General features: G+C 34.7%; 2 protein-coding genes across 22 annotated transcripts in view; one reads left to right on the top strand and one right to left on the bottom strand.

The window, feature by feature from the left end:
• LOC140604105 (bifunctional phosphoribosylaminoimidazole carboxylase/phosphoribosylaminoimidazole succinocarboxamide synthetase) overlaps window positions 1–14,898 on the bottom strand; it is a 386,988-nt gene that overhangs the window by 46,011 nt on the left and 326,079 nt on the right. Inside the window, exon 1 of one of the 19 annotated variants that reach the window (XM_072775146.1) lies at window positions 4,461–4,857. The exons of 17 other annotated variants lie outside the window; for them this stretch is intronic. In XM_072775146.1, coding sequence (XP_072631247.1) covers window positions 4,461–4,842 — 382 coding nt within the window. In that variant the 5' untranslated portion in view covers window positions 4,843–4,857. Of the gene's footprint in view, window positions 1–1,690; window positions 1,746–4,460; window positions 4,858–14,898 lie in introns of those variants that run through there. One more of the 19 variants, XM_072775148.1, reaches the window with a different exon arrangement.
• PPAT (phosphoribosyl pyrophosphate amidotransferase) overlaps window positions 1–14,898 on the top strand; it is a 37,261-nt gene that overhangs the window by 19,221 nt on the left and 3,142 nt on the right. For all 3 annotated transcript variants that reach the window (XM_072775165.1, XM_072775163.1, XM_072775164.1), the window contains exons 2-10: window positions 6,432–6,498; window positions 7,118–7,324; window positions 9,619–9,731; window positions 9,829–9,974; window positions 10,702–10,774; window positions 11,283–11,434; window positions 11,845–11,972; window positions 13,081–13,302; window positions 14,384–14,504. In XM_072775165.1, the coding sequence (XP_072631266.1) occupies window positions 7,121–7,324; window positions 9,619–9,731; window positions 9,829–9,974; window positions 10,702–10,774; window positions 11,283–11,434; window positions 11,845–11,972; window positions 13,081–13,302; window positions 14,384–14,504 (1,159 nt within the window). In that variant the 5' untranslated portion in view covers window positions 6,432–6,498; window positions 7,118–7,120. The remainder of the gene's footprint in view (window positions 1–6,431; window positions 6,499–7,117; window positions 7,325–9,618; window positions 9,732–9,828; window positions 9,975–10,701; window positions 10,775–11,282; window positions 11,435–11,844; window positions 11,973–13,080; window positions 13,303–14,383; window positions 14,505–14,898) is intronic.

Genomic DNA, 14,898 nt, shown 5'->3' with positions numbered 1-14,898 from the left:
AAGATTCTCTATCACTGTCTCTCTCTGTCTCTTCCCCTCCTGACCCCTCCTCCATGCTCATGCTCTCTCTTTTAAAAAAAAAAAAAAAAAAGAGTGAGGTGTCTTCATTATTTTGTGCTTTAAGTACTTTAACATAACAGGCACTTGATAGTAGCAATCAATGTAAGACAGAGGTTTCATAATGAGATAATCAGAAAATCTTCTTTAATTGGTATATGGTCAAATAGCTAAAATTTATATGTATCTTTTATAATTAGCTAATTGGTACATACTAAACTTTCCAGAAATTTATCTAAGTTATGCTTAAATGGACCAAGGAATGTGCCATTTAAAAGAACCATGCCAACCTTGAAAAATGAAAATGGCCCCCCTTGACCTCCTGGTTTTATTTTTTATAAAATGAGGCACAGACTACTTTTAAAGTAATCAAATGAGGAGGGTAATAGGAAAAACTAAAATATATCTTTCAAAGGAACCCAGCATATAGAATTTTGGATTCAGTTGGCACATGTGAAGATGAATCATAATTATAACGAGGCTGAAACTGATCATGAGATAGGGTAGTTAAGTAGGTTTTGATTACTTTTTTGTAACTTTCTGAATCAGAGTTATTCATCTATCATTTCCATGTTTTTTCAATATTGTTTTACTGAGTAACAAATACCATTCTATTTTACTTTACATTAGGAGAGCAAATGTTAGTTATGATTTCAATGGCATGAACATTTAAAATTACAATTCACTATTTGGAGGCATTCCATTAAAAAGTAAGAAAAAGGGCAGCCCTGGTGGCACAGCAGTTTAGCGCCACCTGCAGCCCGGGGTGTGGTCCTGGAGACCCAGGATCCGAGTCCCGCATCAGGCTCCCTTCGTGGAGACTGCTTCTCCCTCTGCTTGTGTCTCTGCCTCTCTCTCTCTCTCTCTCTCTCTCTCTCTCTGAATAAATAATAAAAAAAAAAATCTTAAAAAAATAAGAAAAGGAATGTTTGTCATCTTAAAGATTATATTAGGGATTTCTATTTTAAAATAGAATAACATGAAAAATAAGGGAGGTACTACTGTTTTCAAATGGCATGTAGATGGGAATATGGAAAATGAAAGTCTGTAGTTACATAAGAATTTTTATTTAAGAATTCTCTTTAAGAAAATATGATATAAAAAAAGAAAATATGATATACCTGGTTAATTTAACATGTGAGCTTCATGATGAGAACAGTAAGGAAAGAGGGGAGAGAGTTTGCTATTCTATTATCTGATTTAGGGCCTACTTTTATGTTTGTTTATTTGTTTTTTCTCCTAGTTTTATGTTTGTTGAAAATAGCCGATGCTAAACATACAGGTCAGAGTAAAAAAGAAAAGCTCTCTTCCCAGCTGATTCAGGTGTAATTTTTTCTTAGATTGATCCCAAAATTATATGAAGGAGCCTCATGCATGTGCTGGAGGTTTTAAACTGAAACTCTTAACTCATTATCTCTGCATCTGTATCAAGTAAGAGGAGGGAAATAGAGTGGAAATTTGGTCACCGAAGGAATGATTCTGCGGTAGCAGTAGGTCAAAGGTATTCTGAGGTTGAGGATGATTATAATTTCCAGAACATGAAGTCTCTTAAGAGTTTGTATTTGAGTTCTTTGCCAAGGCTTAGTCAGACTACCTGCTGCCTAACGGAGGGAACCAGATCCTCTGTCCTTACCACTTGCATGAGGTTGATCCCAACAGTGGAAAAGGCACATTCATTTTCTTCCCTTCTTCAGTTTATCATACACCAATAAAAATTTTGCTGGTTCCGCCATAGAAAAACCAGAAGACATTATAAATGAATCAGACCTGGAGAAAGGAGTGCTTTCTAAGCCTTAGAAAAGACTGTTTGATTGCATTAAAAACTTGGATTCTATAGGTCAAATAAAAAATCAACCAAAATTGTAAGGCAAAAGGGATCATGCAATTTCTAAGACCTCAGTTGACATGAACAGTTTTTTGTAAAATATATAGAAAACTGTTCGATATCACTAGTAATTAGACAAATGCAAAATAAGTTACTGAATTAGCATACTTTATTATTTGTTAAATTAGGAAAGTCTCTCTCCCACTTTAACCCCTCCCTATGATCTGATATGACAAGGTTCTCTATAAAAGGGACAGTCTCACTATTAATAAAAATTCTTTTGGAAAGCAGGTTTTTTTTTTTTTTAAGTGTTTCAAAGTAATCATACCCTTTCTGACCAATAACTGAACTTCTGATAGTCTCTCCTAAAGTAGTAATGTTAAATATGGACAAAAGGTATTGATTGTAGCACATTTCTCTAGGGGGCCAAAATAAACTCTGATATGCACTCACTTAAAAATTATGGAATCATTAAGTATATTTAATCCTGAATTATAATTAATTCTGGGTAAAATACAAGGATTATTACTAAAGTAAACAGAATGGGGCAGCCCAGGTGGCTCAGCGGTTTAGCACCGCCTTTGGCCCAGGGCATGATCCTAGAGGCCCCTTGATCGAGTCCCACATCAGGCTCCCTGCAGGGGGCCTGCTTCTCCCTCTGCCTGTGTCTCTGCCTCTGTGTGTGTGTGTGTCTCTCTCATGAATGAATAAATAAATTCTTTAAAAAAATAAAAAAAGTAAACAGAATGCTAATGTGCTTATAATTGTATAATTTAAAAAGTTTAAAGAACAACAACCAGTGGCATTGTGGATGATCTGTGGGAAGGGACTGAAAAGTAGGGAGACCAGTTAAGAGGTTATCTTACATTCCATGTGATAGATGAAGTTCTGCATGGTGGTAATGAGAATGGAACAGAGAAAAACTTATGAAACATGTCAGTAGATTTTTTTTTTTTTTGAGGGCTTAGTGACTGACCAAAGGTCAAAGGCATCTCAAATGTTTCTGTAAGTGATTGGACATACAGTGATAGTAAGGTGTAAGTAATTTGTAGGAGGATCAGTCCTGAATGAAGGAAGAGTATAGTTTTAGAATTTGGGGTTTGAGATACCTTAAACATACCCTAAGGTTAAGTGGTAATTATGGGCCCTCTGCTTATAAGTGAAAGTGGGGAATTTGGAGCCAAGGGGGTATCTAAATTAGAAGGAAATCCTGTTAAGTGGAGAATAGACACACACACAGAGGAGAAAGACAGAAACAGACGTGCACGGGGTGAGTAGGAGGGGGGAGGAGTGGAGGAGACACAGAGACACAAAAGTGGCAAAAAAAAGTGAAGACAGAGCACCCACATCTTCATTATACCAATACCAACCTATGGTTAAAACCAAAGCTTTTCAGAAGCTGTATGATTTACTTATCATTAATCAATATTAAAAGCATTCAAATAATGGAGAGTGCAGGATGATTAATTGAATAAAATAATGTTACTGCTATTTAACTTGACAATGACTGCAAAGCTTCAGAATTTGGTATCAGAAATGTAAAGGGAGTATGTTAAGTGGAGTGGATTTTTTACCAAATGATTTATTATTGAGCTTTATAAACTCGAAGTTCAGAGTAACCTCATTAACCTAATTAACAGAGCTTTAACTTCTATCATGTTACTTCCCTTTCTCATTTGGTATCTTTATTCTACCACTGTAACCATTTTCTTCTGGCTGTTACATTTATTCATTGTGTCCTCCTTTCTGAGGTTACACATCACTGACTGCATGAGCATATAGCTCAGCACTTTGCAGGCAGTAGGTATTCAGAGATTTTGAATTGAACAACTCTGTTCTTAAAATTGCATCTGTAAAGACTTTGGCTATGGGAGAAATCTCCTTATTGCCACTGTTTTTCCAGCTTTCCCTAGTGATACATTTGGCTTCCACAGACCTAGCAAATTCTATGTAAATAGTTCAGGCTTAACAACACAGCAGGTCAAGAACCTTATTTTAATATCTGAATCATTTAATCATAAATCATTTAATCTAGCCAATCTGTTTTTGTTTTGCTTATTGTTAAAATGGAGCTTTCTTCCAAATGAGTAATGAAGAATTTATTAGTTCCTAGTATTTCAGTGCTTTTATTGATAAATTAAGAAAATGGGAACATAAATACAGAGCAGAAAGTTCTGTCTTGTTTGGAGATGTGGAGAAGCAACAGTGGAGAAATGTATTGTTTTTTTTTCCTTTTGCCACTCTTAAAATTTTTTTTAAATCTAAAATATTTTCAAAACCCAATCCATTTTCCAAAAAACATACCAGGCATGCTTAAGGAGCAGTTGGCGTTAGTGGTTAATGCTATTATCTTTTTTAAGTGGTTAATGTTATTTTAATGTGTTTTTCAGTATCACAGATTTAAAAAGTGGAGGTATTTAATCTTTTAAAAATTTTTACCTTGTGCAAAATAGCATAACAGGCCAGTTGTTTTTCTCAACATGATATTCCAGACTATGTTTTATCATATGGACTCAGAAATCCTGTACTCTTATAGTTTGTTAGGTAAAAACAAAATAATGCTACTTTTTCTTTTTACCTTCAGTGGTCTCTGAAGCTGTACTTTGGCTCAGCGTTGCCAGGCACCTGCCATTTGCATCTTCCTCTGTTAATTGTGTGGCAGGTTCATACTGCAGGATCGCATCCAAATCATGGAAGAACTTCATAGTTTTAGAGCTGTCTCCAGAGTTATGAGCATATTTAACTGTTCTGTATTCATATTTGAGATTTTTGTACTTTGCCCGGCACTGTTTCCAATCTCTGTATACTCCTAGTGCTTGCAGCCTTTTAGCAATGTAAATAAATATTCCTTTATTTCTTAGTGTTCCATAAAGTTGTTTTCGTATATTTTTTTCTGCCCAGACACTTAGCAAAGCTTTAACCTCTTCTTCAGTCCAGTGCTTTCCTGCTCCACTCTCCATGTTGAAAGTGACCTGGAAATGATTCACTATTTCTAGCCAAGGTTTTGTTTCCTAGGAAACCAGACGGCTGGTTGTCAATAAGCTCCAAAGAGCTGAAAAGATCTAGTTTAACTGGCTCAAGCTGCCTGAGGGGAGTAACTTGAGAAACTGCCAAATAAGCAGGCTTTGTGATTAAAGAAGCCTAGACCTAAATGATTCCTAACGTTTTTCATTTCAGCTTAAGGGAAAATTACCTTGAGATGAACAGGAGGGAAAACCGTTTTTAAATTTCTTTTCTTACATAATTTACTCTAGTTTACCAAAGATTGTTGATTTTTTAGAAATTAATTTAGAAGTGGTTAGCAGAGGTTCTTTCTGCCCTAAGATTTATAGCTAACATTGATTTTTCCCCCCTCTAATACAAATCATTTTGTCTTCTAGCATAGGTTAACAGTAAAGACCACATCATTTCACTAAAGAAATCCTATGTCACAAATGATTCAGATGTGTAGGGTATATAGTGTTATGCATATTTATATAATGTATTGATAATTTAGTAAATTTATAATTTTTTTAGATTTTTGCTTTGCTGGTATACTTAATGTAGTTTTTCTTATTAAAATGCCTAAAAAACAACTACAGTGTGTAATTTAGAAAAAGATCCAATTTGCCAAATAAGTCAATATATCAATTTTAATGCATACATACATATATTAGAGGTTTACTTTTTATTTCTACCCTGATATACTTTGGAACAAAAATTTGCTAATAAACATTTAATATTTGTAGCATTTGTTCAGAACTACTAAAAATTGTGGAACATTTGGAACCTTTATTTTATCACTTGATACTCCACAGTAGTACAGATCCCCTGAAGTCATATTGTGTGTTATGCTACCTCTAACTTAGCTTTTGCTTTCTTCTCTATATCAGTCACCTAAAAATACTGACATAGGAAATGAAATACAAGTACCTGATCAGCTTAGGGTTTTTAGAAGCAGCATTTATTTTTGTGTGTGTGTGTGGTAACTAAAGTGATAGATACCTTTTGGGGGAAAAATAGTGGTAAGTGCAGAAAAGCAAAGCAAAAACCTCAGAAATAAATGAATTTTGTTCATGATTCTAGTACCCACAACTAAGCATTTTACCTGCTAATTTATTTGGAGATTTACATTTTTATCTACATACTCAACTTCATTTAGAGGTCACATAGTATCAGAAGCTCAAGTTCTCTAGCCTCAGATTATGTTCTCATCCTGGCTATGCTACCACTTTCTGTTTGACATTTGGCAAGTTATTTAACTTCTGTTTCTTTAGTGTCCTTATCTGTAAAATGGGAATAACAATCATAGTATCTATTTCAAAAGATTGTTGTGAGAGTGTAATAAGTTAGATCATTCGTGTAAATGCTTAGGACAGTGCCTGGCATGTTAGTTAGAACTCAATATTATCTGCTGCTATTGCTAGTCCTATCATCATGAATAGAAGTAGCACTAGCATGTAATGTGTTGTCACCTCCTGGTGGCTCTTGAGAAAAGTAATGCTTCATAAAGAAGCTTATCAGTGTGGTAAATTTAAATTTAACAGTTGATGCCTTTTTATATTCACAGGGGTCAGGAGAGTGCTGGTATTGTGACCAGCGATGGGAATTCAGTACCAACATTCAAAACACACAAGGTATATTTGAACATAATGAAATGTCAATAATAACGATAACAATAGCTAGATGATAACTAGTATGTTGGTGGGGGACGGAAATTTGAATAATATGCATATAAAAGTCATACTCTGGATCAGCCATTTCAGTTTATCATATGAGAGTGCATTTCTTTTCACCTGATAGTTTGCTAGACTGACTCCTTGAAACAGGCCAGTTACTTAAATATTTTAACATGCTTTGAATTTTTAAAATGCAATTGATTATATTTGACAAATTGTATTGTTTAGTACATCTGTTCTTCAATGTTTTAATGAAAAGTATCTCATAAAACAAGCACTTCAACATTATGAATGTATTAAATGCTATTGAATTGTTTACCTTAAAACGGTTAATTGTATGTTATGTGAATTTCACCCCAAAATTTTTCCCAAAAAGAGGTTTTATGGTTTTTTAAAATTAGGTTAGTCTTTATTTAAGACTAGAATTTGGAGCACAAGGGAATTAAGTGGAAGTGCATTGTCTAATTTGGGATTGCCTGAGCAGAAGCTTATAAATGCCTTTGCTCACTAGGGCCACAAGTCTGTTGTTGTTGTTTTTTTTCTTTTCTAAGATGAGTTTTTACTTTGACTTTGCAAGGGAATGGGTCTTGTAAATCATGTCTTTACTCAAGACAATTTGAAGAAATTATATATTTCAAACCTTGGAATCGGACACACAAGATACGCCACTACAGGAAACTGTGAATTAGAAAATTGTCAGCCCTTTGTTGTTGAAACACTTCATGGGAAAATAGCTGTGGCACATAATGGCGAATTGGTAAATGCTGCTCAATTAAGGAAAAAGGTAAGTTTTTAAGTGCATTTTTTCATTAGGATAAATTAATGAAATGAATTTTTCGGGGATCTTGGTGCAGGATATTTTCTAATTGTTGCCACCTGTTACATAACACCTTTGTTACATAACAAAGGACAACTGTGTTAGAATTACCTGAAGTATTTGTTAAAATTACAGACTCTAAAATACCACCCCAGAGTCTGGGGTTGGAAGGGTGGTCAGTCTGCATAAGGTGATTCTCGTGTACTGCTTTGGAGATTTGGAAAAGTTAATTTATGGTTGTCGTTAGAAACAGAAAAATTTGGGATGCCTGGGTGGCTCACCGGTTGAGCGTCTGCCTTCATCCCAGGGTGTGATCCTGGAGTCCCAGGATCAAGTCCCACATTGGGCTCCCTGCAGGGAGCCTGCTTCTCCCTCTATCTGTGTGTATCTCTGCCTCTTTGTGCCTCTCATGAATAGATAAATAAAAAAATAAAAGAAAGAAAAGAAACAGAAAACTTAGGGTTTATTGACTCTTCGTAACCCTTCAGCTTTGTCCTTATGTTCAAAGCTTAAGAAGAAAATGGAATATATAAACTTGAAGATAACAAATACAAGAAAAAATAATTTGGAAACAATTATAGGAAACCACTTGGGAAGGGCAAAAGAGTTTAATTATGTTCTCTTTTGTTCATAGTATGTTATTTGGAGCATTCTGTGTTACTTTGTGCCTATACCTTTGTCATCATGTCATCTTTTTTTAAATTTTTTTAAATTTTTTTATCTTTTTTGTTTTTATGTCATCTTTTTTTTTAATTACTTCATATCTTTATATTTCTGATAGCTTAATTTTCCATTCTTGCCATTCATTTATTGATGCCAAATTTCTTTTGGTTCACTGGATTCTGATAATCTTGATCTGGTAACCTTGCAAATAAAAAGAAATCTCAGGTGGTATTCATTAACAGGATGGTTCTACCACACATACACACAATTATCTCCTTAGCATTCTAGAACTAGGCATTTTATATAGGATAAGTAGTGACAGAAGTCAAACAATGGTGAATTTTAGTGGGTGAAAATATATTTAGAACCATGCTTCCCATACCACTCATTATCCTTTTTTCTTTTCTTTTTCTTTTTTTTTTTTATCCTTTTATTTTCAATTCTAGCTTTAGTTATTTCCCAGAGCTTTCTTCTGCCCTTTTCTTAGGCTTTGGTATTATAATGATATTGAAATATTTTTCTTCCCCCAAGTGAAAAGAGAATTTTTTAATTTATACAATCAGAAAAAGTATAAACATGAAGTGAAAATTACTAAAAAACAAAACAAAACAAAAACACAAACAAGTGATGACACTTACAGTAACCATTAAAAGTTCAATTCTGAACAATACCTAGCTCATTCTTTGTAGACATAACCCCTTACCTAGATGCCGGATTTTACTTCTACGTATTTAGCTGCTTACTAAAACTGTTCTATAGTATGAGTTTAAACTCAGCCTGTACATCTTAATGGGGATGTTCTTATCCTGGGCAGTCTTGCTCAGAACCTTAAAATCATCAGGAGAGTGCTCAACCAATTTTATTACATCTTATGTGTTTAATTGTTCAGTATGGCTAATTCCTTTCCTCTGTTCTGTAAGTGATGATCAGTGGAGGTGGGTAGCTACCAGCACTACCACCGATAAACCTGTCTTGAGAGGCCTCACTGTAGTGTGCTACTTTTAAGGGAATGTGTCCTATTAGGATTGTCAAGGGCTTAAAATGTTAGAATCACAATTCCAAATTCTTGTGCCTTCTCTACTACCCCCACCTTTATTGCAGGTCTACGTTCCTTCAAACTTAGTTTTCATTTTTTTTTTTTTTTCAAACTTAGTTTTCAAAAGCTATTCTATATGCTTCCTAGAACACTTTTTCCTTCCTTAAAAACCTTCAGAGAGGGGCTCAGTCTGCCTTTTTAGCTCAGGTCATGATCCCAGGGTACTGGCATCGAGCCCCACATAGGGCTCCCTGCTTAGTGGGGAGCCTGCTTCTCCCTCTCCTTCTGCCTTTCCCCCTGCTTGTGCTCTCTCGTTGTCTTTCATATAAATAAATAAAATCTTTTAAAAAAAAGAAAATCACAAAATCTTCAGAAACTTCTTCCCATTGCCTCCAGCAGTGATTCTCCATTACTATATACACATCATTAGTAGAGTGCAGGATTTTCATAACTGAAAATTTACACAATACCTGACCTCTTTGTATAATGGTGGGCTGTTGGGTGAAGAAGGGTCAGGTGGAGCTTTCCCTCTAATGATTACACTTTTCTCCATTCTTAATAGCTTCTGCGGCATGGTATTGGTTTGTCAACAAGTTCTGATAGCGAAATGATTACCCAGTTACTGGCATATACACCTCCTCAGGAACAAGATGGTACCCCAGATTGGGTAGCAAGGTAATTGTAAAACTAGGTTAATCTCACAGGTCTGGTAACGAGCGCTGCCTTGCATGTGTTTATAACTGAAATTATTCATTCAATTATTTAATTCTAGGATTAAGAACTTAATGAAGGAAGCACCCACAGCATATTCCCTGCTTATAATGCACAGAGATGTTATTTATGCAGTACGAGATCCTTATGGAAATCGTCCTCTATGCATTGGAAGTCTTATTCCTGTATCTGATATAAATGATAAAGGTAATAAATACACTTCAGAAGAAATATAATTTCATAGTGCTTTTCCATGTCATTGTCCTACTGGTGGCACACCCTCAATTCATTAGATAAAGGAAGCTTATGAATGAGAAGGAACTAAGTAAAAAAGAAAAATATGAGAGTTTTTAAGGTACATTTCCTTGAGTATGAGCCATTTTTAAAAATTTAATGAGACATTCCTGTTTTGTCTTGTCTGAATTACCTATTCATATCCTTTGATCAGCTTTTTCATTTGATCATAGTATGACTTCAGTACTTATTTGATGCCTATTGGAGCTGTAAAATCAGATTTTGAAAAAATTTTGGTATCATTATTTTTTTTTTTTTTTAATTTATTTATGATAGTCACACAGAGAGAGGGAGAGGCAGAGACACAGGCAGAGGGAGAAGCAGGCTCCATGCACCGGGAGCCCAACATGGGATTCGATCCTGGGTCTCCAGGATCGCACCCTGGGTCAAAGGCAGGCGCCAAACCACTGCGCCACCCAGGGATCCCGGTACCATTAATTTTATCTTGGCTCGAGTCAAATGAAGATCAATGGCTTTTTTTCTTTTCAAACTTATTTAAATTCTAGGTAGTTAGATCCATATGCTCTTAAAGTCATAGAATTTTTTTTTAAATTTATTTTGTGTTAACTGTTCTTTTGAAATAGGTAGTCTCTTGTAAAATTTCTTGAATCCTTTAACTATATTGCTTTGTGATTTACAGAGAAAAAGTCTTCAGAAACAGAAGGATGGGTGGTATCTTCAGAATCTTGTAGCTTTTTATCAATTGGCGCAAAGTAAGTTTTGTTTCACTCAATATATTTACTTTTTCCACATCAGTAAAAAAATTTTTTTACATAAAAATTTTCTTTCTGTTGTCTGTAAGAAGACAAATCCATAAATACAGTTTCTTTTGTACATTGTATTTAGCAGTTGCACTGACTTTTAATGCTCCAGTGATACCTTCTAATTCTGAAACTGGCATCTTGTTTTCACAATACCATGAGACATATTTTAGAAAGGAAGATCTCCTCCAGAAGGAGTAGTTATGATCAAAAAATTTAAGCAAGAATAAAAATGTTGTCTTTAACTTCTACTAAAACTCAGTAAAACTTAGGGCTTTTTTTTTTTTTAATTCAGAATTAGAATTTAGGGGTAATATATATACATACTAGATTTATTGCTGGAGGAATATTACTTGTTTATTAAGCTATCTCTTAAACTGAATCACTTTTCCTTTATAAGGGAAGGGACTCTGTGTGTACTTCGTAGTTAAGTCTTCTTTCTTTAACACTGTTTCCCAAGATACTACCGTGAAGTCTTGCCTGGAGAAATTGTGGAAATAACAAAACGTAGTGTCCAAACTCTTGATATTATACCAAGGTCTGAAGGAAACCCGATGGCTTTTTGTATCTTTGAATATGTTTATTTTGCAAGACCAGATAGTATATTTGAAGGTAAATAAAATATCTTTAACTGTTTATATAAGTGTCATTTATCTCACTAAAATGTGGCAGTCTTGGTTTGAAGGCTTACCTCTTTGGAGGCACATTGCTATATGTTGTGGATATGGGACTAAACCTACAAGTCAGATGGTCACTATATTTGCATTCATTTGAGTCCTAAATTTTGTTTTCCTTTTAGGAGTAAAGATTATGATTTCAGATGTGTATTAAGGCCAGTTGTTTTTTTGGTTTTGTTTTGTTTTTTTTTTTGGAATAGTGAATGCCCCACTTTATTACTTTAGTTGTTTTATATGTTTTACTTTACTTTTTATACTCAGTGTATAGTGATCTAACAAGCTAATTTTCTTAGAATAATATCATGTTAAGTAAAAATAATCCATTTCCTTTTCCAAACATTCCAGACCAAATGGTTTACACAGTAAGGTATCGTTGTGGTCAGCAGCTGGCAATTGAAGCACCTGTGGATGCAGATTTGGTTAGCACTGTTCCGGAATCTGCTACACCTGCTGCTCTTGGTTACGCAGGAAAGGTATTTTCTCTTGACATGCAGGGAAATATTCTTGTAGCACTGACGTTAGAAATCCTTGTATATATAACAAGAAACTTATCAATATATGACAAGGAAAAAGAAAATGTTGGATCCTTTACAAGAATTACTTTTCCAGCCTTTTCATTCAGTGATGCTGTTTTAGTGGAGTCCACCCAAAGTTTAGCAGCATGATCCCCTTCATTTAAAAAGATAACATCCTGAATATATATAATTTAGTGGTAATATTTACTTATTATTAAAATCTATTTCATGAAGTGCCCTCAGTAACCACAGGTATATCTGTGCCCTATTTAGTATGGGTGATAATAAAGCCATTTATATTCATTTTGTGTAATGTTTTAAAATTTATTTATTTATTTTAAGTGGGCTCCATGCCCAGTGTGGAGCTTACCATGGGGCTTGAATTCACATCCCTGAGATTAAGACCTGAGCTGAGATCAAATGCCCATTGGTTGACTGCGCCACCCAGGCACGCCTTTTTTAATTCTTTTTTTATGTAATGTTTTTAGTACTATGCTTAATTTCATTTTTCATAAGCACTTAGATTACATAACTATAGTGATCTTGGGGTGTCCTACTCAGCATTCAGTATGTTGAAAAGTTTATTAGTTTTTAAAAGAAAAATATGCATACATTTTAGATTAGTATTACATTGGAAGATGGCTAAATCACTTCCTGTGCCCTCAAAAAGCATATCCTTTGCATTATGGGTTTAATTCATTTTTTGCTGATAATTTTTAGTTGCTGTGAATTTTTCTGACAGTGATTTATTATTTGTCATGTCTTCACATGTTTAGTATTCTCTTCCAAGACAGAGAAATAATATTTAAGAGAGAAGCTTTGTAACTTCTGGCAAAAGGAATTGGTTTTCCCACTGAGTATATTACCTTGAATGATTTTCCTTTTTGCCTTTTTTTCTCTGCAGTTTCAATAGTGAAAGAAAACTGTAATCTGTTGTTGGAGACTTCAGAATAGCAATTTAAAATGTTTGCTTATATGTTATAACGGAAGCATGACCTAGAGAAAATAGGAACCTAGAGTTCTCTATTTAATGCAGCTCATTGTCCTTTTATTTCTTGTCTATTAGTGTGGGCTTCCATATGTGGAAGTGCTATGTAAAAACCGGTATGTAGGAAGAACCTTCATTCAACCAAACATGAGGTTAAGACAACTTGGTGTTGCAAAAAAATTTGGAGTATTGTCGGACAACTTTAAAGGCAAAAGAATTGTTCTTGTAGATGATTCAATTGTACGAGGCAATACCATCTCACCCATAATCAAATTGCTCAAAGAATCTGGTGCAAAAGAGGTAAGTAATATTAAATATATCCTAAAGCATCAATAATTAATAATATTATACTGGCATAAAAATCGCAATTTATTTTTTTAAAGATTTTATTCATTTATTCATAGAGACACACAGAGAGAGAGAGAGAGAGGCAGAGACAAAGGCAGAGGGAGAAGCGGGCTCCATGCAGGGAACCCGACGTGGGACTCGATCCCAGGTCTCCAGGATCACACCCTGGGCCGAAGGCAGTGCTACACTGCTGAGCCACCCGGGCTGCCCCTATAAAATTATTTTTAAAAACTAAATCCACAAAATAGAATGCTTTTTGTTTTTAGAGCATTTCTCTTTTTGAAGATGCAGAACAAATCCTATTGCAATACATTTGCCACACTGGGTTATGTTTTTAAATCTTAAAGCTTATGCTAACTCTAAATATCTCAGTAATTCAAATTACAGAAGTGAGATATCACTTACAATAGTTGAATGGATTTAAAAATAAAATCTCTTGTAGGAGAAAGTGGCATGGAAAGCAGTGACAGTCTTTCTAGAAAGCCTTACAGATAATTATGATTATGAGGGACGCCTGGGTGGTGCAGTAAGTTCAGACAGAGTCTGACTCTTGGTTTCCACTCAGGTCATAGTCTCAGGGTCATGAGACCAAGCTCTGTGTTGGGTTCTGTGCTCAGTGTGGAGTCTGCTTGGGACTCTTTCCCTCTCTTTTTGCTCCTCCTGCTCCTGTGCTCGTGTGCCCTCTCTCTCTCTAAAATAAATCTTTTTTTTTTTTAGAGGTAATTGTGATTATGAGTTTCCAGCTTTTTAATGACTTATTTTCATGATTACGATAATCTCCTTAGAATTCTTAGATTTTTATTTTTTATTTTTGAGAGAGAGTGTGTGTGTGAGGGAGTCTTAAGCTAAGTGTGGAATCTGATTTGGGGCTGACAACCCTGAGACCAGACCTGAGCCAAAATCAAGAGTTGGAAAAAAAAAAAAAAATCAAGAGTTGGACTCCTTCCTAACCAATTGAGCCACCCAGGTGCTCCTTGCACAATTATTCTTAAAATGAATGTGAAAGTAATGTGTGAAATGATTTCTCTCTAAGGTACACATTAGAGTGGCTTCACCACCAGTTAGATATCCATGCTTTATGGGAATAAACATACCAACAAAAGAAGAGCTTATTGCCAATAAACCTGAATTTGAACATCTTGCAAAATATCTGGGTAGGTATTAAAATTTTTGTAAACTTTATTAACAGAGAAAATCCAAAGCTTATCAGTCTTTACAGTTGTAATAAAAAAATGTCCAGTATTTGTTAAAAATATGTGTTGTATGACATGTTGAGCAGATATTCAACAGTATTCTGAATAATGAGAGTGCCTGGTGTCTGTAGACACCAGGGTAAGTGTTATATTAGAGACGTAGGCCAAGGTCAGGTGAAAGGAAGAAAGGCTTTTCAGGTAGAGAGAACTGTAAGCATATCAGTTAAAGCCTTCCAAAGATCAGATCCCAAGAAAAACAAAAACTTTACCACAGATTGTAATAAAATAGTTTGGATGTGGGTACAAATTGAAAAGTGAAAACTAGTGTAGGGTTATTTTTTTTTTTTTTTTTTTT

The sequence above is a fragment of the Canis lupus genome, chromosome 14 (genome assembly GCF_048164855.1).
Source record: "Canis lupus baileyi chromosome 14, mCanLup2.hap1, whole genome shotgun sequence".
Lineage (NCBI taxonomy): Eukaryota > Metazoa > Chordata > Mammalia > Carnivora > Canidae > Canis > Canis lupus.
This window is presented reverse-complemented; position numbering and strand designations above follow the sequence as displayed.